Below are 27,432 nucleotides of genomic sequence, written 5' to 3' on the forward strand. Positions count from 1 at the left end.
GAAAAGGGAACAAACAGTGGGGAGGACAAAGTAGGAAAAATGTAAGAGTCAAACCCCTGCAATAAAGGCTCTTCTCTTCCCGTGAACGTATCATGTTCATAATCACCTCCATGCCCCACTTCTAATTACTCCCTTCTTTCCTTACGTCTTCCCAGATCCTGACCATGCCAGTTAATAGAACTCCCCTATCCCCACCTTTCTCATGCCATGTATGTACTCAATCCACTGGAAAATCTGATATTTTAAGAGTCCCATAGAAAGGAATGAATTTTCTAGCTTCCTCCTTTAACCTAGCACTATTTCCTAGCCTTCTTGGAATCAATTCCTGACTAAAGCTCCTAGTATTATAATTTAGACTTCTAACAGTCTCTGTTTCAAGAAGACTGAAACACAACTGGTCACTATTACTGCCTTTCAATCTTTTTCAGGCAATGAACACTTTTCTCTAATCCTCTAATTTCCCCCCATTCCCTAATAATCTTACAAGTTGTGACATTTCCATGACAATCACACACTTTCTAAGACTATATTGTTAAAGTGTATTAGAATAAAAGTTTATCCTGAATAAAACTTGATAATTACTTCTTCTGGAACAATATGCTATTCTGGATGACTTATGCCTGGTCTGGTTCTAACACATTTAAGTTATTATTCACTAAGACCCTGACATGTTTTTCCACATATTCACTTCCTCTTTTCATATTCTCCATATAAATGGTTGAATTTTCTCTCCACAGGCACCAGCACTATGTTTTGTCATTTATTGATTTATTATTTTTTATTTTTATTTAAATTCAAGTTAGATAACATATACTGTAGCACTGGTTTCAGGAGTAGAATTTAGCGATTCATCACTTACATATAACACCCAGTGCTCATTATAGCAAGTGCCTCCTTAGTGCCCATCACCCATTTAGCCCATCCCCCACCTCCTTCCTTCCATCAACCCTCAGTTTGTTCTCTATTGTTAATAATCTCTTATGGTTTGCCTCTCTCTATTTTATTTTTCCTTCCCTACTCTATGTTCATCTGTTTCGTTTCTTGGATTCCACATATGTGTGAAATCATAGGATATCTGTCTTTCTCTGACTGACTTATTTCACTTAGCATTATGCTTTGTCCTTTTAGAACTCTCAATCCCGTCTGTTTCCCTCAAGTTTCCCTCTGTATCCCATCTATTTCCTTACTCATTCCTGATCTCTTCTTTGACCCCTAGTTTTGCAAAATGTGAGCCTATACAATGGTAGGGAGCAGGAAGAAGGGTAAAAAGATGAAGTGTATAGACTTGGAGGCTGACTCATAGGACTATAAACTCTATTAATTTTCTTTTCTTCCTGAAGGGAGGAATAAGAATTATTTTCTCAAATAACCAAAGCAGGGGACCTGCTTAAAAACCATAAATCTCTCAGGCTAACAGTTAAAAGGAAGGGAAAACTAATCATACAGAGGGAAAAAAGGCAAGTATGCAGTTCATTTAAAATCACTGTAGTTGAACACCAAGTCACTCTACCTGACTTCTACTTATTTCACATTCTATTGAGAACTCATTTTGCATCTAACCTAGGAATAATAATTATAGACTGAATTGCATCACGTATGCGTTAATATGTGGGTTCAGCTATATGTGCTTAGCATAAAACAGAAAAATGAAAGAAGGAAACAAATTTAAATAATGTTGACTGTGGCAAGTGCATTCCACTCAATGGTTAGAAGCCCCCACATAAATATGAGATGGGGGGAGTCAATCTGCAATTTCCTTAGACAGATTGTGTGGATCTCATCTCCTAGCATCTTGATATGTTGAATGAGCTACTAAGGTTTAACGAAGTCTATTTTCAGAAATGGCCATTCAGATTTTTTGTATAGCTTTGTATTTCACATTATTCTTTATATGGTGCATATTTACATATACACATTATTTTCTACAGAGTTTACAAAAACTATGTATACTATCTCTCATGGGTGATTTAAGGGGTTTTTCAGGGATGTTTTTGAACAAACTTGACTCTTGTGTTAGGGGGATGACTTTGGAAACTTGCCTCTACAAAAGTGCCATTTTATTGACCCTTTTACAAATAACCTACTATTTTCCATGTACCATTACCTCCTTTAAGTCTCACAAAATTCCCACAGGGTTGATACTGTTTTATGACTATTTTACAGATATTTAAAGAACTGAGGTTCAGTGAAGTTAAATGATGTAATAAGTCATGAGGTCATTCAGTCAACATCAGCAAAGATAGGGTCCAAACACAGTCTGAATTCATGGACCATACTTTTTCACTATGTCAAGGAATCTAAAGTGTTGATACTTTTCGAGTTCTTCATTGGCTTATACTAGGGGTATTCTATATTCTTTTGTCAAGGATGACACAGAGTATGATATTCTAATACTTCAAAAAGTTAGTGTAACTATTTCTAAGCAGTATTTGTTGAGCACCTACTAAATGCAAGGTGCTACTGGTATACTGTAGGTAGGGAGCAGTCATTTTCCTAAAGCAGCTCACAAATTGAGAAGATAAATCAAAGAGTCAAATAAGAAAATTTTCAAATAATTTGTAGGCAGGAGCCAATAATAGGCCTCATAAGTCACGGTAAGGACTTGAGAATTCATTCTAAGTGATACGGGAAGCCACCAGAGGCTGTTAAAAGGGGAGTGAAAGATCTTATTTGCATTTTTAAAAGCTCCTTCTAAGTGTTTTGTGGTTAGGACTTTGGGGGGTGGGAAGGTGGGAGGTGAGCGAATGTACAAAGAACAACTGGGAGGCTTTTTAACATGGTAGTGAAGGATATAAGTTTAGAAACAAACTAGCAGAACACATAAAGGCAAAAGAGAGGAGAAAATAAAGCAATTACATATATAAGTTGCTTTGTAGCAACAACGTAAAACAGAGAAAATGTAGAAATCAGAGTTATCAACATGGTTTAGAGGCTTGAGGAAATCACAGAAAAACAAAATGAAAAAGTACTAAGATATAAAAATCAATGAAGAACAGATTATATACACACAAAACAGAGGATCCAATGTATGTATAATTGTTCCTTATGAAACAAAAGAAGCAATTTTGAAAAAAAATTTATAAAAGTTGCATAAAATAAAGACTTCAATCCAAGGTTAAAAAGATGGAAAATGTTGAAAAGACTGAAAAGATAGTAATTCAAGAAAAACTGACAGAGAGTTTAGTATGAAAGCATACCGTAAAGAAGTTACGTTACTTTAAGCATAAAGAATATTTATAGGTTATGCAGGTCTTTAAATTGACTCAAATATGAGAAGTAAAATAAAGACTGACTTCAGACTTCCCTCCCCAGTAAACTCAATGCCAGAAACTAGTGTCCCCAAGTTATGACAATTTTATATTCTTTCAGGCTGTAATTTAGAATAGACGCAACTTTCTTAAGCAGGCAAAAATCAGGGAACACAATATTTATGACCTTGTACTAGAATGTAAGCTTCACCAAGGCAGGGTCTACTTCTATACTGTTTTTCATTTTATTCTCAGCAACCAGGAAATACAGCGTTACACATTTGTAGGTACTCAGCAAATGTTGATTGAATGAAAAAAAAAATTTTAGATAAAGAAAATTGGAGATCTTCTCATTCAGAGATTCCTAAACTGTTTTTTTTTTTTTTCATCAGAACCACCTAACAGATCTTAAAGAGAATTAGAAAATAGAGATTGCTCACATCTACACTTTGAGACTTAAACTCAGCTAGTCTGGGGTAAAGCTTAAGTATCTTGATTTTGAAAAAGCTTCCCCTTCAATTTTTTCTTTTTTCTTTTCTTTTCTCTTCTTTTCTTCCCTTTTCTTCCCTTTTCTCTTTCCTTCCTTTCTTTCTTTCCTTTCTTTCTTTCCTTCTTTCTTTCTTTCTTTCTCTCACCTGCTTTGCCCAAATTCTTACTTAACATTTTCTTTAAATGGATCCACTTTTTAGTTAATTGTATTTTGTTAGGGAACTTCACATCACACCAACGCATGAGAAAAGTTTTCTGTGAATTGCTAAAGAACCCCAAAAGAATGTTATAAAAATAAACACAATGAAAAAAACTGTTTTTAACCTACCATAACTAAAGCAGGAAGAAATAGACAATCTGAAAAGACCAATTACCCCAATGAAATGGAGGCAGTAATCAAAAAACTTCCCCAAAATAAAAGCCTAGGACCAGATGCCTTCACAGACAAATTCCACCAAACATTTAAAGAAGAGTTAGTACCTGTTCTCTTCAAACTATTCTAATATAGAACAGGAAGGAAAACTTCCAAATTCATTCTATGAGGCCAGCATTACCCTGGTACCAAAACCAGATAAAGACACCACAAAAAAGTAAACTACAGACCAATATATCCGATGAATACAGATATAAAAATCCTCAACAAAATATTAGCAAACCAAATCCAACAGTACATTAAAAAAAACATATATCACCATCAAGTGAGATTTATTCCAGGTATGCAATGGTGGTTCAATATTTGCAAAGCAATCAACATGATACATCACATCACAAAGAGAAAGGATAAAAACCATATGATCATTTCAATAGATGCAGAAAAAGCATTTGACAAGGCATAACATCTGTTCATGATAAATGCCTCTGCAAGGTAGGTCAAGAGGGAACATATCTTAACAAAATAAAGCCCTTATATGAAAAACTCACACCCCCACATCATCCTGAAAAACTGAGAGCCTTAACCCTAAGATCAGGAATAAGACAAGGATATCCACTCTTAACTGTTTTTATTCAACATAGTACTGGAAGTCCCAGCCACACCAATCAGATAAGAAAAAGAAATAAAAGGCATCCAAATTGGTTAAGGAAGAAGTCAAACTCTTGCTATTAGCAGATGACATGATACTATATACAGAAAAACCTAAACAGTCCACCAAAAAACTACTAGAACTGATATATAAATTCAGTAAAGGTGCAGGATACAAAATCAATGTACAGAAATCTGTTGCATTCCTATACACTAATAATGAAGAAACAGAAAGTGAAATTAAGAAAATAATCCCATTTACCATTTCATCTAAAACAATAAAATATCTAGGAATAAACCTAACCAAAGAGGTGAAAGGCCTGTACTCCAAACACTATAAAACACTGACGAAAGAAATTCAAGATGATACAAAGAAATGGAAAGACACTCCATGATCATGGGTTGGAGGAACAAATATTGTTAAAACATCTGTATTATCCAAAGCAATCTACACATTTAATGTAATCCCTATCAAAATAACAACAGCATTATTTACAGAGCTAGAAAAAACAACCCTCAAATTTGTATAGACCTCAAATAGCCAAAGCAATCTCGAAAAAGAAAAACAAAACTGGAGGTATCATAATTCTAGACTTCAAGTTATATTACAAAGTGGTAGTAATTAAAACAGTATGGTACTGGCATTAAAATAGACACATTCATCAATGGAATAGAATAGAAAACCCAGAAAGAAAACCACAATTATATGGTCAATTAATCTTTGACAAAGGAGGAATGAAAACGCAATGGGAAAAAGGCTCTTCAACAAATGGTGTTGGGAAAACTGGACAGCAACATGCAGAAGAATGAAACCACTTTTTTCACCATTTACAAAAATAAATGGAAAATGGATTGAAGACCAAAACGTGAGACCTGAAACCATAAAAATCCTGTGAGAGCACAGGTAGTAATTTCTTTGATATCAGTCACAGCAACATTTTCTTGAGGCAAGAGAAATAAAAGTGAAAATCAACTACTGGGATTACACCAATAAAAAGTTTCTGCACAGTGAAGGAAACAGCCAATAAAACTAAAAAACAACCTTTTGAATGGGAGAAGATATTGGCAAATGACATATCCCATGAAGGATTAGTACCTAAAATATGTAAAAAACTGATACAAAATTCAATACCCAAAAGACAATCCAATTAAAAATGGGTGGAAGACATGAATAGACATTTATCCACAGAAAACATACAGATGGCTAACAGACACAAAAAAGATGCCCAGCATCACTCATCATCAGGAAAATGCAAATCAAAACTACATTGAGTTATCATCTCACACCCGCTAGAAGTGTCAAAATAAAGAACAAAGAAACAGCAAGTATTGGTGAGGATGTAGAGAAAAAGGAACCTTCTTACACTATTGGTGGGAATATCAAGTGGTGCAGCCACTCTGGAAAACAGTATGGAGGTTCCTCAAAAACTTAAAAATAAAACTACCCTATGATCTAGTAATCACACTTCTGAGTTTTTACCCAAAAAAAAATTAAAAACCCCACTAACTCAAAGGGTACATGAACCCCTATGTTTATTTACAATAGCCAAACTATGGGAGCAGATCCAGTGTCCAATGATATATGAATGGATAAAGAAGATGTGGAATATTATTGAGCCATAAAAAAGAATGAAATCTTGCCATTTGCAACCACAGGGATGGAGCTAGAGAGTGTAATGCAAAGCAAAGTAAGTCAGAGAAAGACAAATACCATATGATTTCAATCCTATGTGGAATTTAAGAAACAAATAAGCAAAGGAAGAGAAAAAAGAGAGACAAACCAAGAAACAGACCTTTAACTACAGAGAACAAACTGATGATTACCAGAGGGGAGGTGGGTGAGGGGGATGGTTGAGAAAGGTGATGGGGATTAAAGAGCACACTTACCAAAATGAAAAAAAAAGTTCTTACATTCTAGCCAGATAGGGTCACCTGGAAAGACTTAGCTAGCTCTTCAATAATCAAGATTTAGAGGGGTTGAAAAATATGTACATCAAAGCAAGACTTTTGGCTTGATGTAATCAGGGATGATTTAAAAAAAAAATCAGGAGGGGCACCTTGGTGGCTCAGTCAATTGAGGGACTCACTCTTGATTTCCTCTCAGTTCATGATTCCAGGGTCATGGAATCGAGCCCTACATTAAGTTCCCTGCTGAGCATGGAACCTGCTTAAGATTCTCTCTATCTCTCTTTCCCTCTGCTTCTCTCCCTCATTCATGCTTTCTTTCTCTAAAAAGAAAGAAAAAGAGAGAGAAAGAAATAAGAAAGGAAAAACTTCTGCTATGTGATTCAATATTACGTAAAGCTATGTCTTGTACCAACAGAAAAACATAGCCTAGACTTTGGGGAACACAGTGATATTTCACAGTGACCAGCACGGTACTGGGGATATGTGATGTGACTAATATATATTGATGTCAAATATTTACAGGCAATGTACTTTGTGTCAGGCACAACACTGGGTCTTTGGAACAGGACAACAAATAAGACAGTCTCTGTCTCTAGGTTGCTCAATATGCTATTTTATGTGCCTTTTCACACTTGGGAAGTGATAAATGCTTGTTTGACAAGCTCTTTGTATACGCAAAGAGAGAGCTGGTACCTTGGCTGGCCATTACTGTATCCTTCCTTCACACATCTGTAGCTACAGATTCCAAACCCAGGAAGGTGTGAGAGACTGTCTCTTATACTTGCTTTCTATAATCATGATAGTACCTAATGCTTCTAGGGGGCTGACTATATGCCACTCCATCAGGCACATGACATGATTTATCTCTTTTAATCCACACAACCGCAGAATGCAACAAGGGCAATATGGGAGGGGTAACCTTACTTTGCAGATGAGGAAATGGAGGCACAGCTCTGACACCAGGCCCTATCCATCCTAGCGAGCACAAAACTACCCACCTGACTATGACCCTACTATGGTTTTATGGCTATTGTGTCACCTGCCACTGCCATTTAAATCCCGTTTCCTTATCGTGGCGTGATCAGAAAAGGAGCTTGTGACGCCAATAGTTGTCTCATTAACTTCTGGCTATTAAAGGGAAAAATGCAGAGAATCAAGGCAGGTGCAGATGAGGACAGTTGGACTGAGAATTAAGTTAAATGATAAGCAAAACAAAGGCAGAGAATAAAGAGAAGATGTCACAGGAGGTTAAGAGAAAACTAATGAGCTCTTTTTTAAACAGAAAAAGAGAATGGAAGAGGTGAAGAAGGAAGCCAGGCTGCTGGCGCTTGGCAGGGGGTCATTTATTGATCGACAAGTAAGAATGTGCCAAGAAGAAAGACACAGATGAGGAAAATCATTTGCTGCAGTTTTCACAATGGGAGATGTCCAAGGAGGCAAAAAATGTAAATTTCACAGGGGAAGAAGATTATGAAGTAAGATTCTTCAAGTCCTCCAAAGGAAAGCCCTGCCCACCCCCCCTTTATTTAAAGCATCGGTTTTGTTGGCGAACAAGCATCAAACCATCAAACGACATAGTTGGCCTTGATACTGACAGACACCTGAAGCTGTGTGGAGTATAGGAAACTGGGACGAAGTCTCATAATGACAGGGTCAAAGGAGACCTAGATTTGTTCAGGGAGCAGACTTTCTGTGGACTCTCCCAGAGAAAGGACGGGGATCTAAAACTGGAGGCAAAGGGGGCGCCTGGGTGGCTCAGTCGGTTGAGCGGCCGACTTCGGCTCAGGTCATGATCTCGCGGTCCGTGGGTTTGAGCCCCGCGTTGGGCTCTGTGCTGACAGCTCAGAGCCTGGAGCCTGTTCCAGATTCTGTGTCTCCCTCTCTCTGACCCTCCCCCGTTCATGCTCTGTCTCTCTCTGTCTCAAAAATAAATAAACGTTAAAAAAAAAAATTAAAAAAAAAATAAAATTGGAGGCAAAGGAATAGCTTCTCAACAAGGAGAGCGCTGGAGTGGGGGATGCCTCAAAAGACACAGAAAGGCAGGGCGCCTTGGTGGCTCAGTTGGTTAAGCTTCCTGAGTTCAAGCCCCGGCATCGGCATCAGGCTCTCTGCTGTCAGTGTGGAGCCTGCTTCAGATCCTATGTTCCCCTCTCTCTCTGCTCTTACGCAATTGTGCTCTCTCTCTCTCTCTCTCTCAAAAAAACAAACAAACAAAAAAAAACAAAAAACAAACAAACAAACAAACAAAACAACCAAAAACAAAACACCTTACAAAAAAAAGACACAGGAAGGCTAAGCAGAATTTGTCCAAATGTTACAGATGAAAGTTATGTCATCTATCTTGACAGGGGAAACTACTTGCAGAAACGGAGGTGCATAAGGACTATTAGGGAAAGTGGAACCACAGTGAAGTTCAGCATGTAAACAAATAAAGGTGGCAGACAGACCTCTCTTCCTTTACAAGGAGAACATGCTGCCGTCTGTCCAGGTTGGAGTGTTCACTTAAGGCTCTCTTGTTAATTTCCAAGTCTTTGAAGGGGTCTGACTCAAGACTCTCCCCAACTATTTATTTTTCCTTCATGAGAACTGTCTGGTTTAAATTGACATTCTTTTCTAGATATATTTTTAGGTATATATGTTTTTTTTGTCTTTAATTATAGAAAAGGAGATAACCCAGCTCTTGAGTTATGATACCAAATATAGGGAAGCATTTTCATTTTTCAAGGTTGCAGATTTAGGCAAGCTAAGTTTACAGACTGTTTGGAATTTCAATCTCTCAACATATAAGGCACTTGCAAATGCTTCTGCTCATATATATTTTTTCCCCTCCCTAGAAGGGACCAATGCCAATAAAGCTCATCTCTTCCTGAGTTATAGCTTTTTCCCTTCTGATAATCAGTAAGAATTATGCAAAGGCATAGCGTTGTTAGCAAACAGAAAGAGAGAGCAATCTAATTCCACCTGATCATTTGGCCTGGCACATTGTTTTTCCAGAACATATCTTACTACAGATGCTGGCAGTGTGGTTTCTATAGAAAAGCAGTCCAATTAAGGGGAAAATTTCTGCTAGGTCAATTTTAATGTCTAATGTTGAATTTGAATTTGTGAATGTGAAATAGATTAATAATGAGCTTGTGCTGGAAGAAAAAAATAGAATTCTCTTCTCGGTGGTGAAGACAAAGGAGAAAATAGCAAAAGAACTTTTTTTGGCTGTTTTTTAAGGAAACGTGACATGCACGGAAGGTTTTTCTTCATTGCTAATAGAAAATAGAGAAGGTCTAACATCTGACAGTGGATCCTTTGACCTAGGGAGACAATTCTGCACTTTTGGTGACTGATGGTTGGAGGGTGAGGCAGAGAATCTAAAAGAAGATTTGCCACCAGAGTCCTGAGCCAACTTTTAGCAACCTTGCGGGGAACTATTATTGTGCTATTATCCCAGAGGCCACTCACAGCAGATGGCTGCAGCTTCTTGTCTACAAAGAAGTGCTTACTGCTAAGCACATCACTTTTCTCAGCCCATGACAACTTAAAAGTTCACTGGTCTTTCAGAAAAGGGTGTTACAGCACGGGAACACACCTCAACTTTATTCACAGAGACTCAAATTGATGAGTTATTCTCCATTATCTCCCTATCTTCACTTACAGGTTTTTATTTTTTTTCCTTCTCAGAGTCTGTCATGTATGTATATATTTATGAATCTTTAATGGGTATATCCTTTAGGCCAGTGATAGGAACATTCACTGATGAGCCTTAAGTATTGAGGTTGATGTGGTTAGGCAGATGAACTCTGGTCATTTGATCAAGTTAGAAGTCTCTCCCTTCCTACCTGTCCTCAGAACTGTATGCTTACAGGGGCATCTGGGTGGCTCAGTTGGTTGAGCGTCTGACTTTGGCTCAGGTCAAGATCTTGCGGTTCGTGGGTTTGAGCCCCGTGTTGGGCTCTGTACTGACAGCTCAGAGCCTGCAGCCTGCTTAGGATTCTGTGTCTCCCTCTCTCTCTGCCTCTCCCCCGCTCATGCTCTCTCTCTCTCAAAAATAAATAAATATTAAAAAAAAAACTGTATGCTTCCATCCAAAAGCAACAACTGGGGTCTACCCATTATCTCTCTGTTGTGAGGATTCCTCATTTTCAAACTGGAGCCAGCTACCTATTATCAAATGGTTAATGCTAAAAGCCAGATCCTATGCCAGTATTGTTTTCTGATAAGAAGTACTATGATGTAGGTATGTTATCGATGATAAAATCAATACTTTCAGAGCTTAATAAAAGGCCCAAAGCCTTACAATGACAGAGCTGGGATTTGAATCCAGAGCTATTACTCTAAAGACTGCTATACTAGACTTTTATACCGCTATACGAGACTCTCTCCCAGAACAGTTCCAACCGTGGGCCTCCCTCCCTTACCAGAGGGTAAGTAGAAATAAGTCAGCCTCACATTTCTTCTGGCAATAAGAACATTTTGCTCACACATTCTGAACAAACAAGCAATTATTCTGTTTTATTTTAAAGTATCCATGTGACTTGTTCCTTCGGCTCCCACATCCCTCTGTGTACTGTCTTGACTCATATTTTGGGTTTGTCCACAGAAAATAAACTGCATTTCGAAGTCCTGGGGAATTTAAACTGGCAGCCAACACATTTTGGGCTGTGTTGTGATTCTGAAGATATGCTTCTTTTTAAAATACATGAAGATGGAAAAAAAGAACAGTCCCGCTGGCAAGAGGAATATGTGAGCTGGACAAACACACAGTGGCCCTTCTAATGCAGGTGTCACTGACCAAAGTCCCTTGCAAAAGCCCTGGGGACTGGGTCTATCCTGGAATGAGTGAGTTTCCACCCCAGTTTTGTATACCCAGAAGAAGCAGAAGGCAGCATTTCTGTAGATGTGCTGTACAAGTTAGTAGTTTGGGTTTACTCAGGGCTTTGGGTTACTCAGGGCTTCTCCAAATGGAGTGTTCCAGGCCTTCACATTTTGCTAGCTACTTGGTAATTCAGGGAACATAAAAGGAAATGAATATTTGGGTAATGTCCAATCAATTTAAGCTTTTACATTTTTATTGAGGATCTTCAGACTTGCTGTCTTTCATTCCATTGCTTTTTTCAGTTTTATGTTGTTTTCTGTCCCTAGATATACTTTGATATCCTGGACTATGGGGGTAGCAGGGTAGCCATAGTTGATCCTTGACTATCTTGGAGATTTTTGGCCAGTGAATGCGAGAAGGAAAATGATGACAATAACCATGATTACTATGGCGATTAGAGAAATCGAGGGAAATCGAGGGCCACACATGGGAAATCTAGGGAAACTGAGGACCACACAAAGAACAAGCACAATACCAAACATGCTCTCCTTTGGAGTCTGGGAAAGCTGTGGAGGCTGATCTTGTTAGATGAGTGATAAGAGCCCTCGGTAAATGCCAGAGAAGCAAATTGCCCCTTCCTGGAGCCGGTGGGCATTTGTCTCTGTCATTCCTCTGGGCACGGGGCTCCATTCTCTCTGCATGGATAGCAGAGCAAATCCTGCTTTGGAGGCAGAGGAGAGCTTTTTAAAATGGTTCTGCACTGCTAACCAACCTCGGTCACTTTTTTCTCTCTGGCCCAACTCTTGCATGGAAAATTGAGGTAATGATTTATATGTCGTAAGCAGTTCTGACAGGTGCACTCTGTCTTGGCTTCCTCCAGCCTCAGGACTAATCGGAAGCTTATCTTTTCCTTTGTGTAATAGGGAGCTGTCAGGTTCTATGACCCTCCAAACAATTCAATCACTCACAAGAGGATTCACCTTGGAGGGAGGACGCCTTCATATTGGAGAAGGTCCATGGAGGCCATGCCCTGACATGTATCAAAACAGTGGCAGTCAAAGGGCTGGAGGGCAACATGGCCACACTGACAAGATGCCATTTGCTTCTTCAACTTAAACGCTTCCTATCTTCCAGGAACTTCCTGGTTTGTGCCGACAGCTTTTCTACCATGATGTACACCCTGTCTTGGGTGCAGAACCTTTAGCTATGTGAGCAAAGAAGGGCTGTTTCCAAAAATGACCACTGCAGAGAAGAAACGGCTTGCACCACTCTTGGGAGGAAAGAGCAACTTCCTTAGTAAGGAAGGACTATGATGCCCAATGGTCTGGCCATGACCTGCCTGCCTTGTCACCTGCACCTCGCTGGTACCACCTATCTCCCTGTGCTCAGACTTTCAGGCACTCTGCCCTTCATTCCATCTCCTGGTCACCTGTGCAACTTCCCACCTCATGGCCTTATTCTCTGCTCTCTCCAAATGGATCAAATTCTCTGGTCTGTTCTCCTGTGTACCATCCACCTCTCTTCTGCAGCCCCCACCTGGTGTCAGTTTCACATTAGGGGCATTTGATTCACACCCTTTCCAACCAAAAGAGACACTAAGATCCTTGAGGGCAGGAACTGGGCATTCATGTTCACTGCTTCAAGTCCAGGATCCAACGCAGTGCCTGGCTTCCAGCAGGGACTCAAGAAGTACTTGAAGAATTATGGAGAAAATGAATAAGAGACCTGGGTGGGGCGTCTGTTCTTAGTTGATTTGACCATTACCTAGGGCAAAGGCATATTTAATCGGGACTGATGTGACAGTCAACTGTGAGTTCATGTGCAAAGATGACTTTACTGTGGGAAAGAACAGTGGTGACCAAATATGGCTTTGTCACTTCTGACTCAATATCTAACCTTATTAGTCCTACACTCGTTGATAATCTTATGTTCCTCTGCCACTCCCCCCCCCTGCCCACCTCACCCAGAATGCTTTTCTCAGATGCTCTTTGAATTTGGAGAGCAAATGATTTTATTTTTTTTTTAAGTGAAGCTTTCAGATGTTTCTAAACATCTGCTTTTTGGTACCAAAATGGGATAATTTAAATTTGCACCCCTTGTGTCTAGATGTTTTGACATTAAACAGACAATGCCCTTATTTAATTCAAAGTTGCAGAACCCTAAACCCCTGAAATAATGAGAGGAAGTGGAATCACAGGGCAGATAAAAAATGCTGAGAAGGAGCTCAGGCAGAGTTGAAATATACCACAGGACTGACTGTAATACCAAGCATAGACACAGGAAGTGGCCGCCATTATGCTTTGACATAAAAGTGCATAACCACCTAGTTTCTCACTGATCGTCATCCCCGTGAGGGCACACATGTCTATCTATGACTACATATGTGGAACCTTCTTTTCATAAATGCAGATTTGACAGATGTTAAGCTACACAGAAGGAAATGTGTGAACAGCGATGGTTTCTAGATTGGCTAATTAAGCATTTCTGCCTCAAGAGGTCTTTATGACAATGGGATAAAACCTCCATCATCAGACAGTTGAAAATCATTGCTTTTGGGAAGCCAGATACTATGGTGGTTAAGAGTGGGGGAGTCTAGTGTCAGAGGACCAGGGTACACTCTGATTCTGCCACTTGCTAGTGAGCAAATGTGCACAAATTGCTTTCTCTACATGGAGCAGTTTCCTCATCTGAAATGGCAACAACAGTTTTAAGCTCATGGGGTTAAGGTGAAAATTCAATGGGGAAGCATGCAAAGTGCCTGGTGCTGTATCAGGCACTAGTAAGTGCTCAGTTAATGTTAATGAACTTGAAAGTCAAGAGGGAGCCTCTATTAAGAATCGTTCCTCATCACATTCTATGGGTGGAAGGCAGTAAGAACTTAATGAAAATGCTGCCAGGTGAACCTCTCCTTGGCTCGACCCAATTCTTTCAGAGGGCATTTCCCAAAGTGGGGTCCAGAGATGTGCTATTTGAAATAACAGATCCACAAGCTGTTTGTTGTTACGTCTGTGATAACATAAGAAGCTAAAGACAGAATCAAATCAATGCACGGCTTCATTCACTGACAAGGTGTGGCTATAGAAAACTAAAGTGTCCGCTGAACTAGGAAGTGGCTTGGTGATGTGAGGATTCATATTCTGGTGCCTTATCTATAGACTGCCTCTGGGCCAAAGACCACATGTGGAGGAGAATGTCATAAAGAAAGGGATCCCATGAACTGAGCAAAGGACTTTTCATGGTCAATGAAGCTGGGTGGAAAATACCTCATGTATCTTTCTTAGAGTTTGACAGCATGTATCCGTATATTAAAGGTCTCGAGAAACCCTGAAATACGTCTGTTTAAATGTGTTTAAGTGAGAGTTTCCCCATATATTCTTGAGCAAGAAACATTTGTGAGAATGAATGTGTATAGGTTTTTATCACTACCTTTAACATTTTTTTGGTAAAGAACATGAGCCCAACTCATCATCTGATCACAACAAATTAAGTAAGTAAATACAAATTAACACCTTTCAGGTGGAAAATTCCTTTCTTGTGGCTCAAGTATTTTATGGAAACCAAAGAATTAAATACATATTTTTTTCTGTTTATAACCATCTCTTTTAACATGCAAGTACCCTTAGGTTTTCCTCCAACCAGTTTCTTATGTACCCAACCCCCAAAGTATCTTTCTGTACATTAACCTCTGGGGAAATATTTAAAATCTTTTTCTCAGGTCAGGACAGCAACGCAAAATGCTTACCTTTATGTACCAGGCAAAGCCTGGCTTACAACATACTAGGATCAAAGGGACTGTATCTTCTATTGAACTTGATTCCAAACCCATTTGTGTTAATTATCTTCTACAAAATCTTATGCATCATGAGCAGATGCCCTAGAATTTTTGTGATTTCAAATTAGTTCTTTGCATAAGCTGGTAGCAAAAGGGATCTAGGCATATATTTCTGATCTCTGGCTAAGTAAGTCTAACCAAAAAACAACTACAAATCAGTTCTAGGCTTTGCTGACATTCTAAGGTTTCTTGAGCAATGCCCTGCTTGGCATTGTGCCACAAGCACTGCACGCCCACACACGCCCACATGTCGCTTTAGGGATTGGCACTCACACCTCTCCCTCTAGCAACAGTGAGCCAGGACCTGGTCCAGGGACAATGTCTTTCCCATCACACTGAAAATTCAGAGAACTCCACCTGAATAATTCAGAAAATGGAGGTACTTTTCTCTTGGAATCATCCAGTTGTGCTGGGATTTTCCATTTACTGTAATAACATACAGAGAGCCCTTTAAAGGAAAAGACCAGGAAAATAATACTGATAATTTCTCTTTTGAGAAAAACCCACCTGGATCAGTGTGAATTAGGTTTGACAGAGTGGAGAGATCCTTGCTTGCAGAGCTTAAAAAAGTCCAGCAGCCTGCCTCGCCTGGCTAGCCTTACCACATCTCTGAAATTCCGATGAGCTAATGACCAGAGTCAGGAAGAGAATGGCTCAGAGTCTAGAATACTGTCCTGCCTCATGACCAGGCAATCTCAAGATAAACTCTATCAGAGGCCATCGAACACTGCGATTTTCTTCACTAATGTGATTCTTTTCTTTTTCTCATGCTAGTGGACTTCTCAGCTTCCTATTGCCATTAAGTATACATATGGGGAGTGGCATTTACTAGTTTCTACCACATTCCAGAAGCCATGGTAGCCTTCCAAAGGGAGTGGGAGCGAGAGACAAAGAGAACTGGATCTTAAATCAGGTATAGGAGTCTGCTTATATTTGCATTTATGTTGAATCTGATTAGGACACTGTAAATGCAGCAGAACAAAGGTAGCTTTCAGATGAAAGAAGATATTTATTGTCAGTGAATACACTCTGAATCTGAGGCAGCTTTGGAGAGTCAGTATAAACACACGTTCAGAATAAAGCACAATGGATTACTGGTCTCAGCCGTAACATTGCTTTGAACATTTACAATTATATTCATGAGACTTTCCTGAAGCTCTTGGTGTCCAGGTGACAGACAAGAAGGGAGGGGAGAGGAGAAAGGTAATAATGATGACCATGTACTGTTCACAAGGCATCAAGCTACACACTGTCAGCCTGTTACTCTATTTTATTAGCATGACCTTTATAGGAAGAATGTATAGTGACTTCCATTTTACAGATGATGGCTGACAGGTGGTCAGAGCCCTAGCCCTTTCCTGCAGACACTGCAGTATAGTGTTAAAATCACAGACTCTGGAGTCAGTGTAAATCTGGTTAAAAATGCGACTCTGCCTCTTAGCAGCTATAGCCTCTGGGCCAGTCACTTCAGCTCTCTGAATTAAATCTCCTTATCTGTAAAATGGGAATAACGGCACCACCCACCCCACAGGGCTGCTGTCAGGCTGTAATGAGATGGTGTTTATAATGTGCCCAGTGGAAAGTCTGGCACACAGTATGTGTTTAATTAATGTCTCAATAGTGTTAAGTTTTAGAGTACCCTGGCCATCAGATAGGCTGCCCCCTGATTCCACAAGGAGTAGGATGGGAAAATAACTTGAGTTTTACAATTATTATTTTTTTTTTTTAGTTTATTTTGAGAGAGAGACAGAGAGAGTGAGTAGGGGAGGGGCAGAGAGACAGGGAGAGAGAGAATCCCAAGCAGGCTCTGCACTGTCAGTGTGGCGCCCACCACAGGGCTTGAATTCACAAATAGCAAGATCATGACCTGAGGTGAAATCAAGAGTTGGACGCTCAACTGACTGAGTCACCCAGGTGCCCCAAGAACTTGAGTTTTAAAGGGCAGAACCACTCACACACAACCTCACTGACGTGCAGAAGCTTACTCCAAATCAAATCACAAATCGCTTTATGGAAACTTAGTGTAGTGCCAACCTTGTTTTGATAGTAAAGATTACCCTCAGATTATCCTGTATAGAACCTTCAGGTGAGGAAGAGAGAAGAAGACAAAGAAGACAAAGAAAATGAAACCAGAGAACCTTGACCTTGGAGCGGACCTTTGAGGTCATCATGCCAATGGCCCTCGAACCCAGGTGGTCTTTGGGACTGCCTGAGATACAGCTGAGAGGGGAGAAGATCCCCTGGCTTTGCTCCTGCATGTTCAGAGTCAGTGATCTGGGGACAACTGAAGACGTTCCCAGAGTCTGATGATCATCCCTGTTTGGTAAACCGTGACCTAGTTCCATGTATCTTTCCTGCTCCACCTTCTCCCAAAGCAAAATGGAAAACTCACCTGTGCCCAAGGCACCAGCAGCTTCTACAGATTCCTTGACAGGTTGTTCTCTAGAGTTACTGGTTACTCAGAGTTTGGTTTACAATGAAGAGTCAGATGAGTATACCAGATACTCTACTTTAATGCAAGTGGAAGGATAGTAAAAACATGAATTCAAGTCCAAACACTACCAGCTACCAACTGTGTGGCCTCAGGCACATTGCTTAACCTCTCTGACTTCAGGTCCCACATCTCTAAGATGAGGTTTGTTTCAGTAGCTACATGATAGGTGTAACTCGAAGATTAAGTCAGCCAATACAGGTAAAGTGTCCCTGCAACACAGCAAATGCTCAATCAATGTTTGCTGCCCTTATTCCCATTCCAATGGAATTGGTTCCTTCGCCTAACACTGCACACAACTAACACTGTCTCACCAAACATTAGCCAAAGAACAAGAGAGGGGCATCCACAACCCTCACCCCCAAGAGGCGAAACGTGTCAAAACACAGAGGCTTGTCAGGAGGGTAGTGCCTGAGGCTCCTGTGGAGTGCTTTCTGATCCCATAAATGAAACCCCATGACACACACAGATACAATCAGATAATGATGGCAATCAATAATGATAACAGAAATTATTATTTATTTTCATAAACACAGACTATGTGTGTCCCGCTGAGTTACACACATCACATGCCAGCATTTGCTTTCAGGGCAGTCAATCAATGGGAAATCTCAATATCCACCCGCGGAGGCAGGAGGGGGAGGGATGGAGGCAAGGCTGAGAAATGACCCCCACCAGAGTGACACATTCACACAGTTAATCTGATCCAGGGGGCCATCCGGGGGCCATTGCAGGCCTGTGAATATGGAACAGGCTTGATTGATTTTCACTGCAGTAGCTAAACTCTTCATTGTTATTTGCAACAAATATAAGGAAAGGGGAGATGAAACTGTAAAAGGATTGGATATTAAGTCCCCAGAGCAGCAATAAATCACAAAATGAAGTCTCGAAAAATTAAAAATGGGCAGGGGGAGGCTGTATCTGTGTCCTAAGAGGCCTTGGCTATCAAAGCATAAAACCAAAATTAAAACCTGGGCAGTGATGGCCGATCGCGACTCATCCTGTAACTTGCCCTAAAAGTGGCCTGGGCTCACCCATCCTCCTGGAGTGAGCATCACCATGTGGGCATCACAGAAGCAGCAAGAAAACCTGGGGTTGTGTCTGCACAAAACACAAATTGTCTGCTTCTCGAGCCTCAGTTTCCCCCTTTGATAACGGGGAGAATTACATCCATACCACTAGAAAGAGAAATGTATCTATTCATGTCCTTCTTGCCATCCAGGATCCTGGGGAGCATCAAATGAGATCCCCAGCTTGAAAGAACATCTATCCTTCAAGATGCATCCTGGAAACTCCATCCCAATCCTGCACCTCTTCCCTTCTGTTCTTTCCCCAACATGGCACATTTCTGTGCTCTTCTTAGGACATTTATCCTACCCAGTGTTTCTCAAAGGGTGGCCCAGGCATCTCATGCATCAGAACCACCTGGGGGTTTTCCAGGAGGGGTCTCATCAAAGACATCAGTTGGTACCATTCAGACTTCCTAAACCAGAATCCCTAGTGATAAAGCTAAGGACTGTGTGCTACAGAGCATACCAGGTGCCCTTGAAGCACTCTGCAGTTTAATAACTACTGCTTCAATTAATTTCATGTTGCACCCACTTACATGGGTCCCCTCCTTTCTCTCGAGGGAAGGGAGTGTGTTTCGCTTATCTTTGTGAGATCTACTTGGTAGTACGTACTTAGCACGGTGCTTGACACACAGTGGGCACTCAGTAAATAGGATGCAAATACATTAAAAGTTCTACGTGTCAGATGTTATCACCCTTATTGTTGTTGGGATAATGGACCACATAATAAATAGTCCCGTGTAATGGTAACTGGTAAGACCTCTGGGGTCAGAAAGACCTGCACTCCATTCTTGGCTTTGCCACTAATTATCTGTGGGGCCTTAAGCCAGTACTTACCTCCTTGAGCCTCTGTTTACACATCTGTAAAATGGGCATGATGCCTAAGGCATAGGATTGTGATGAAGAAAGAATTGTAAAACATATATTACACAGCTCAGCCCGGAGCCTGTCACTAGGGGAGGCTGAACAAATGTAGTGGCTATCAGTACACTTAAACCACTGGTCTATTTAATCAGTTCTTTAGAAAACAGATCAGGTAGTGAAACTAGTTGTTTCACAGAAAGAATCATTTCTGGGAAAACAGCTATTCTGTGTAGTCAGCCTTACTAACCCCATGACCTGTTAGCCACAATCCCTGAGAAGACCCTTTCAGAATCAGAGCTAGCAAACACTCTTGCTGACTGGCCATGGTTTTAGACTGTGGGTAGGGGGATATGCACATAGCCACTGATGAGATTTGCAAACATCAGGATCATTCTATGTGGAAAAACATTAGCCTAGGAAGTCACAGGTGTGTGTCCTGAGGCTGAGAGGAAGACAGAAGAAGTCACCAGCAAAAGGTACGTGCATAAAACAGGATGTCATTTAATCTTTCTGTCTTTAATCTTTCTAAAAAACAGTGCATCCATTGTGTGCCCACCCTGTGGCAGAAAAGCCTTTGTGACCCTCACCCATGTTCCTTCCTCCCTACCAAAGTCAAGCTCATACATTAAGAAAGCTTTACCCCTTTGGGGCGCCTGGGTGGCTCAGTCGGTTAAGCGTCCGACTTCAGCCAGGTCACGATCTCGCGGTCCGTGAGTTCGAGCCCCGCGTCAGGCTCTGGGCTGATGGCTCAGAGCCTGGAGGCTGTTTCCGATTCTGTGTCTCCCTCTCTCTCTGCCCCTCCCCCGTTCATGCTCTGTCTCTCTCTGTCTCAAAAATAAATAAACGGTAAAAAAAAAAAAAAAAAAAAAAAAAGAAAGCTTTGCCCAAGAATTCTGAGAAACACAAATAATGCAAGTGCCCTGCCCTACAATCATGAATTAGTATTTTCTTAGAAGACAGAGGCTATAAGAAATCATCATGAAAACTTGGGAGTCAGATAGACTAGGTTTGAATCCCAGTCCTGGCATTTTCTAGCCATGAGATCTTGGGAGAAATCCTTGTCTACTCGAAGACTCCGTTTCCACTTCGTGTGATGCATTCAATTAACAAATACATGGCCGACCATGTGCCACACACTCTTCTAGGTGTTGGAGCTGCGGGAGAAAACACAACGTGGTTCTTTTCTCTTGGAGCCTACATTTGAGTGGAGGTGGAGGGGCAGCAGAAAATGGACAAACGGTTCCTCAGGTAAGGATACAAGCTAACAAAAGAGGGGGAGGGTAAAGCCACCGAGAGTGAATGGGAAGATGTGAGTGTGCAATGTTCCCTCTGGTATTCTAGGGGAACTTCTCTGAGGGAGGAAGGCTCTGGATGGTCCAGAGAGAATAACAGAATGTCCCTGGCAGAGTTACTGTTAGAACTACTTGGTACAGAGATGTGAAACGCAGCACCTGGCATAGAGTAAGCATGTAATAAACATGGCTATTATTATTATTAACATTAGCTGTAAGGAATATTTAGATAAAATCCATTAAAAAACAGGAATTCATTACATTCCCTTTATTTTTGGGAGAGGTTACGGCAAGTCACAGCTTGGTAGATCACACCTTCTGAAATCTCTATTTATAACTAGTTAAAAAGCAAATTCCAATCTGGCCTAGGTTTCCAGGACACTGGAAGCCAACCATAATGAGGTGAATAATAACTCCAGGCTCATCCTGCAGGGAGAAATATGCTAAGTGTGATTTCTCACCACTCAGCTCCCATCTCAGGCTGATGAAGTTACTTGAACTATGAGTTTCTGTTGCCTAGAAAGGGGCTCTGAGGGTTTCTTACCTCTGGGTATTGGGAGGCTGGGAAAGAAGGGCAGGAAGAATCATGCTAAGTAGAACTGCAGAAGACCTCAGGGTCATTGCTTCTGCACGCTGACGTCAGAGATCTGGAAACTCACTGTGTATGAACGTGTGGGTAAGAAAGAAAGAGGAGTAGGTGGAAAGGGAGAAGGAGACAGACAGACACTATCCTAGAATAATAATGGCACTAATTAAGAAAAAACATTTCAAATCCTCAAATGTCTGTGTCCGAGTGTAAGATTTTTAGTCCCAGCTCTGGAATAACCAGTTGGCAGACAATGGACAAGTCACTTCTCTGAGTCTGCACCAGGTTTAAGGGCTCAGGTCCAAGAGCAAAGTAGGTCAAGATTTGATTCTTAGCCCTGCATGATCTTAGGCATATTACTTAACCTCTCTGAGCTTCATCTGTACAATGAGTATTTAATGGAGAACCATACGTCATGTGGTAGCTAGTGCAGAAAGAGTGTGCAGTATGATGCATGGAATATAATAAATGCTCAATAAATACTCGATGCCAGCATTTTCACCGGCCAAATACTTATCCTTTCTCACTGACTGTTCTGAAGATGAATCAAGGGATTAGGTAAAAAAACAAAACAAAACACTTTGTGATATAAATGGCATTTTATAGCTATAAGGTGTTATTATTAAATTATCATTATGATTATTGCTTTCAATGTTATGATACTGAGCAGGAGATATGGTTTTCACTGAAGTGCTTCTCATAGTCTCTTTGGGTAATGAGTGACTGGATTGAAAAAGCTATCTTCCATGAAAAAAGGGAAAAAAAAATAGCCACATTCTTGCTTTGAAAAGCTGAGCCTCCTAGCACTGAAACAGATCAGGTTCATTACTCAATGAGGATTAATTAGCTGTCGGGTATTATTAAACGTTCTCACTCTCAAGATCCACATAGAACTGGAAACTATGAAAGTGAGCGAGAGGTAATCATTAGACAGGGAAGGGGGGAAAAGCTACAAATGCTGGCAATGCAAATTTTGAGAGAGGAGCATGTTAGTAAAATACAGGCTGATTAATATCACGTCAGCTCATTTTCTGTTTGGAGTCACTGTTCTGAATCCCAGGTCTTCAGAGTTGCTTGGGTTTTTTTTTCTTCTACTACTGGGATCAAAAAAGCAAAGGAGGCTGGCCCTTTCAGTGTTTTCATCCAAGAATGCTGCAGGGTGGATGATTACACCGAAACACAGTATATTTGAAAGCCTAGGAAAGTAGATGGGGTGAAATCGAATATGGGTAATTACAATATTATAGCAAATGTGTCTCTCAGGTTGGTACAATAACTATTGAAATGATTAAAAAGTAGCAGAGGCTCATAAAAAATGATAGCTCAGGGGAACCTTAAAAGATGATAGAATCCAGTGATCACAGACCTACTGTCTTAACTACAGGGGCTTGTATTAAAGATGTCCATTCCTCAAGATCACTCAATTTGCTAAAGGGAATCACTTGGGCTGGGGCCCAGGGATCTGAATAAGTAACTAGGACCATGGATACAAAAGCACGGACTATGCAGTCCTCTGTGTGGCAGCTTAGAAACTAGCATGGAGAGAAGAAATGTGATTCACTGGCCCAGGGTCACACAACTGGTTAAGAAGAAAGCAAGAATCAGAACTGGGGTTTTCAAACTTCCAGCCACACCTCAAGGCTTCCTTCCATGTCTGGTATGTACAAAATCTACTTCGTAACATCACTGTCTCACCTTAGGGAGAATCTCTGCTCTAAAGGAAACATGCACATAGGCCTTCTCTTCATCATGGGGACAACATCTCTGAGTAGCTAACCACAGATGTATGAAGTCCCATAGGATGCCACAGCCAACAGGAATTCATTGTGGGAACTACAGATGGCATCTGAGAAAGTCCATTCACAGAGAAAACAAGGACAAGGTGAGATGTGGGCAGAAGTTCATGTCGTGAACCCCCCAGTGGCACCTAAGCCATCTGTGTTCCCTACAGGATTGCAAAGTTCCAAGGGGCTACAGATGGTCTTACTCCCTTTGGATAGGCAGCAGACTGTGTGCCACTTATTAGACGTCAGTGAAGAGTGTGTGGAATGAATACCACAGTATAAAAAGTATATGAAAAGGACAAGAATATACATTTTTTCCTGTCAGTAGGGAGTAGTAACAGCCATGATAATGATAATGATGAAGATAATATTAAACGGCCAGCAGGGAACTAACATTATCGAGTGTTATGTGTGAGTGACATTGCACCGGCTAACATTTCATCATGCACAATAGAGCATGGGATCCTTGCAAAACTCCTGGGAGGCAGTGAATCCTTGTAATACACATGGGACTTTGGAGGCATAAAGAGTTTGGTTCATATGACCAACGTCCCTGGCTGGAAAGCAATAGAGCCAAACTTCTAATCCAGGGCAGACTGACTCAATGTCCCTACTCTTCACTACTCAACCCTCAGGTCTGCAAAACCTCTGAGCATTTAGACCATCAGCCCACTCTGATACAGAGGACTTGCATGGCCATTCTTCAGGCTGAGGAAGCAGGTAGATGAGACGAAGCTGAGAAGCCAATGCTTGTTTGCTCAGAAGAAGCTCAAAGAAAAACTAGGTAACCACAAATACTGGGTAAACACATGATAGCCTAGCACTGTGGCCAGCACTGAGCTTGTGCTCAAAAAGTACCCACTGAATAAAGAGAGGAAAAAATGAATTAATGAATTAATGAACAAATAAACAAGCAAGGTAACCAGGCACATGCTGATCCTTCAGTTCCCATATATGCTTCTCAACTTATGGTGACAACCTCTTTTCCCTACATGTACTGAACTGTCTCTCTGATCTCAGTTTTTGGTCTTTAGTAGGGCAGCTGGTATCTGAAAACACATATTTGAAAGGTTTGAAAGTCCCTTGGGGCTAGGGCTGGTCTCAAGATGTGGATCTGGGAATGCTGTACCATTCACAGTATGCACATCTAAAACCAAACTCACCACCAAGCCCTGAACCACTTTACCTTGTATTTAGAGAGCCTTCCCTTAAAAGTTTGCTCTGAGAAATACATTTCTTAAAAATTTTTATTAAAAAAAAATTTTGTAATGTTTATTTATTTTTGAGACAGAGAGAGAGACAGCATGAGCGGCGGAGGGTCAGAGAGAGAGGGAGACACAGAATCTGAAGCAGGCTCCAGGCTCTGAGCTGTCAGCCCAGAGCCTGACGCAGGGCTTGAACTCATGAACAGTGAGATCATGACCTAAGCCGAAATCAGACGGTCAACTAACTAAGCCACCAAGGCACCCCTATTTATTTTTGAAAGAAGAGCAAGAGAGAGAGAGAGAGGGAGAGAGAGAGAGAGAGAGAGAGAGAGAGACAGCGAGTGCAAAAGCAGGGGATGGGCAGAGAGAGAGGAAGAGAGAGAATCCCAAGCTAATAGCACAGAGCCTGACAGGAGGCTGGATCCCACAAATTGAGAAATCATGACCTGAGCTGAAATCAAGATTTGGACGCTTAATCGACTGAGCCACCCAGGTGCCTTGAGACATCCACTTTTTTAAAAAAATTTGTTTTTAGGTTTATTTATTTATTTTGAAAGAGAGAGCAAGCATGAGCAGAGGAAGGGAGACAGAGAAGAGAGAGAGAATCCCAAGCAGGTTCCACACTGTCAGCGCAGAGCCTGACATGGGGCTCAATACCACAAACTGTGCAATCATAACCTGGGCCAAAATGAAGAGTCAGATGCTTAACTGCCTGGGCCACTCAGGTGTCCCCAGAAATCCATTTTTAATACCACTTTCCTATGAGACCTTTTCTGATCTCTAGAACCAAATATAATTTCTTCACCCTTTGATCAAACTGTAACTCTTAGACACTTACTGCATTTAAATTACTCTATTTACTGTCATAAGCATTTTTATAGGAGACCTCCAAATCCTTTCCTTACCAGACTGTGACTTTCTGGAGGGCAGAAAGGGAGCTACTCAGACTGATAGCAGAGATCATATACTGACTACCAGCCATGGAAGGAGGGCACATTTTTAGTGAAGTATGAGGTTCACCGTTTAAAGTTTAGTAAGTATGAGGTTCACTGTTTCACAGACAGAGAAACTAAAAACAAATTGCATGACTCAAGTTCAAAAGGGTTAGGTGACTACGTGAGATTCTATGGAGTGGCAGAATTCAAACCCAGGCCTATGAGATCCAGAAGTTCACGTTCTGAACCATGAAACCCCAGCTTGCCACGTGGGTCATCCCATCCCCTATGCCTTGAGTACAGAAACATTTTAGAGAACATGAGCACACAGAGGCTAAGCATATAGTAACGCATGGCAGTGGCCACGTGGGTGAGTCCTAGGGGGTTAAAAGAAATGCATGAATCTGTAGTCATCAGAGCCTGGCCCCTGTCTTGCCCCCCCCGCCCCATCTGCCACCAGACACTCAGACAGGTCGAGCTCCCACTTCACCTCCTTTACTCACACGTTATAGTTGCAACCAACCTCTAGCAGCAACCCACATGCGGCTGAACCCAGGAACCCTTCCCCTGAGCCTGGTGGCCAAGAGAAGTGAAAGGCAGTGGCCAAAGCTGCCGCTGGGCTCACCCGCAAGGTTGTGATGGTGGCAGGATCCCGGAGCCGGCCCTCCTCATCTTTCAGGTTGTAACCTTCTGGCCTCTTATCACGCTCGCTGACTTTCCACAGCTTCACAGTTTTATCTGTGGAGGGCAACCAGAGCAAATCAAAATTACAGTAAAAATGAGCTTGAAAAGGAGTCTTCTATGTGGATGGTGGGGGCGGGGGTTGGGGAGCAGGGAGAGGTGGAGGTAAGGATGGAAGGAAATGCTACAGAAGCTGGTTCATATCAAGGGTTCCGAGCATAAATCTCACGTCATCGGAAGGCAGAGCTCATGTTTCAAATCAAAAGTATACACTGTGCTGAGACCAATGGTTTTCCTGACAATGGCCTATGAAATTTAGAGCTTACACGTTATTTTGGTTCATTCAGTAAAAATATTTATTGAACACTGAATCAGAGCAGCTACATATACAGAATTAGCTATGTAACTATGTTATCAGCATTTGCTATGGAAAATGTATTTAATATTCACAATAACGCTGAGAGGTAGATATTCCCATTTCAGTCCCATCCCACCAAGCACTTCCTTACCATGACCTGAAAGGCCCTCCATGAGCCACGCCTGGAGTTCCTCATCCTTTCTGGTCTTACCCTGTGAGCCCCAGTCACCCTGCGCTCCAGCCATATGGCTTCTTTATAGCTCCCTGTTCACATTATCCCCACTCCAGCCTTAGGCTTCCCACGAGCTGTGCCTTTAGCCAGGAAGCCTTCTACCTCCTCGTCACGTGACTTGTTCCTTCACTTGGCTCTATTTGTGTCCCACGCTCAGAGGGGCCTTTCTGAATCAACCTGCATCAAAATGTCCCCACTATTCTCATGCTGCTCCCCCTGCTTTATGTTTCCTCCTAGAACGTTTCGCTATCTGACGACATATTTGTTATGCCTCCCTCACTAGAACATAAAATCCCTGGAGGCAGGGATTCTGTCTTGTTCATCACTACACATCCAGCACTTGTAACAGTGCCTGGGACACAGAAGATGTTCAACAAATATTAGTTGGGTGAAAGAATGAACCCCATATCTACACAGTGCATCTTGCTAGCAATACTCAGAGATAGAAAATGGTAGGATCATTCATCAAGATGCTCCTCTCCCACTGCAGTCTCCAGGCTTGGAGTCCCCAGCTGGAAACGACCTTTTGCAACTGTGTTCTGTTCCAGCACTTTACAGTACTTGCTGATACCTGTAATTCTCCACTGCAATAAAACAGGGCAAGATCTCCAATGTCTACAGGGGTGAGG

General features: G+C 41.3%; 1 protein-coding gene across 11 annotated transcripts in view; it reads right to left on the reverse strand.

Annotated features, from left to right (window-relative positions):
• Positions 1–27,432, reverse strand: part of PPP2R2B (protein phosphatase 2 regulatory subunit Bbeta) — a 512,334-nt gene that overhangs the window by 73,661 nt on the left and 411,241 nt on the right. For all 11 annotated transcript variants that reach the window (XM_045492888.1, XM_045492878.1, XM_045492850.1 and 8 more), the window contains one exon: positions 26,158–26,270. In XM_045492888.1, the coding sequence (XP_045348844.1) occupies positions 26,158–26,270 (113 nt within the window). The remainder of the gene's footprint in view (positions 1–26,157; positions 26,271–27,432) is intronic.

This window comes from Leopardus geoffroyi, chromosome A1 (genome assembly GCF_018350155.1).
Source record: "Leopardus geoffroyi isolate Oge1 chromosome A1, O.geoffroyi_Oge1_pat1.0, whole genome shotgun sequence".
Taxonomy (NCBI): domain Eukaryota; kingdom Metazoa; phylum Chordata; class Mammalia; order Carnivora; family Felidae; genus Leopardus; species Leopardus geoffroyi.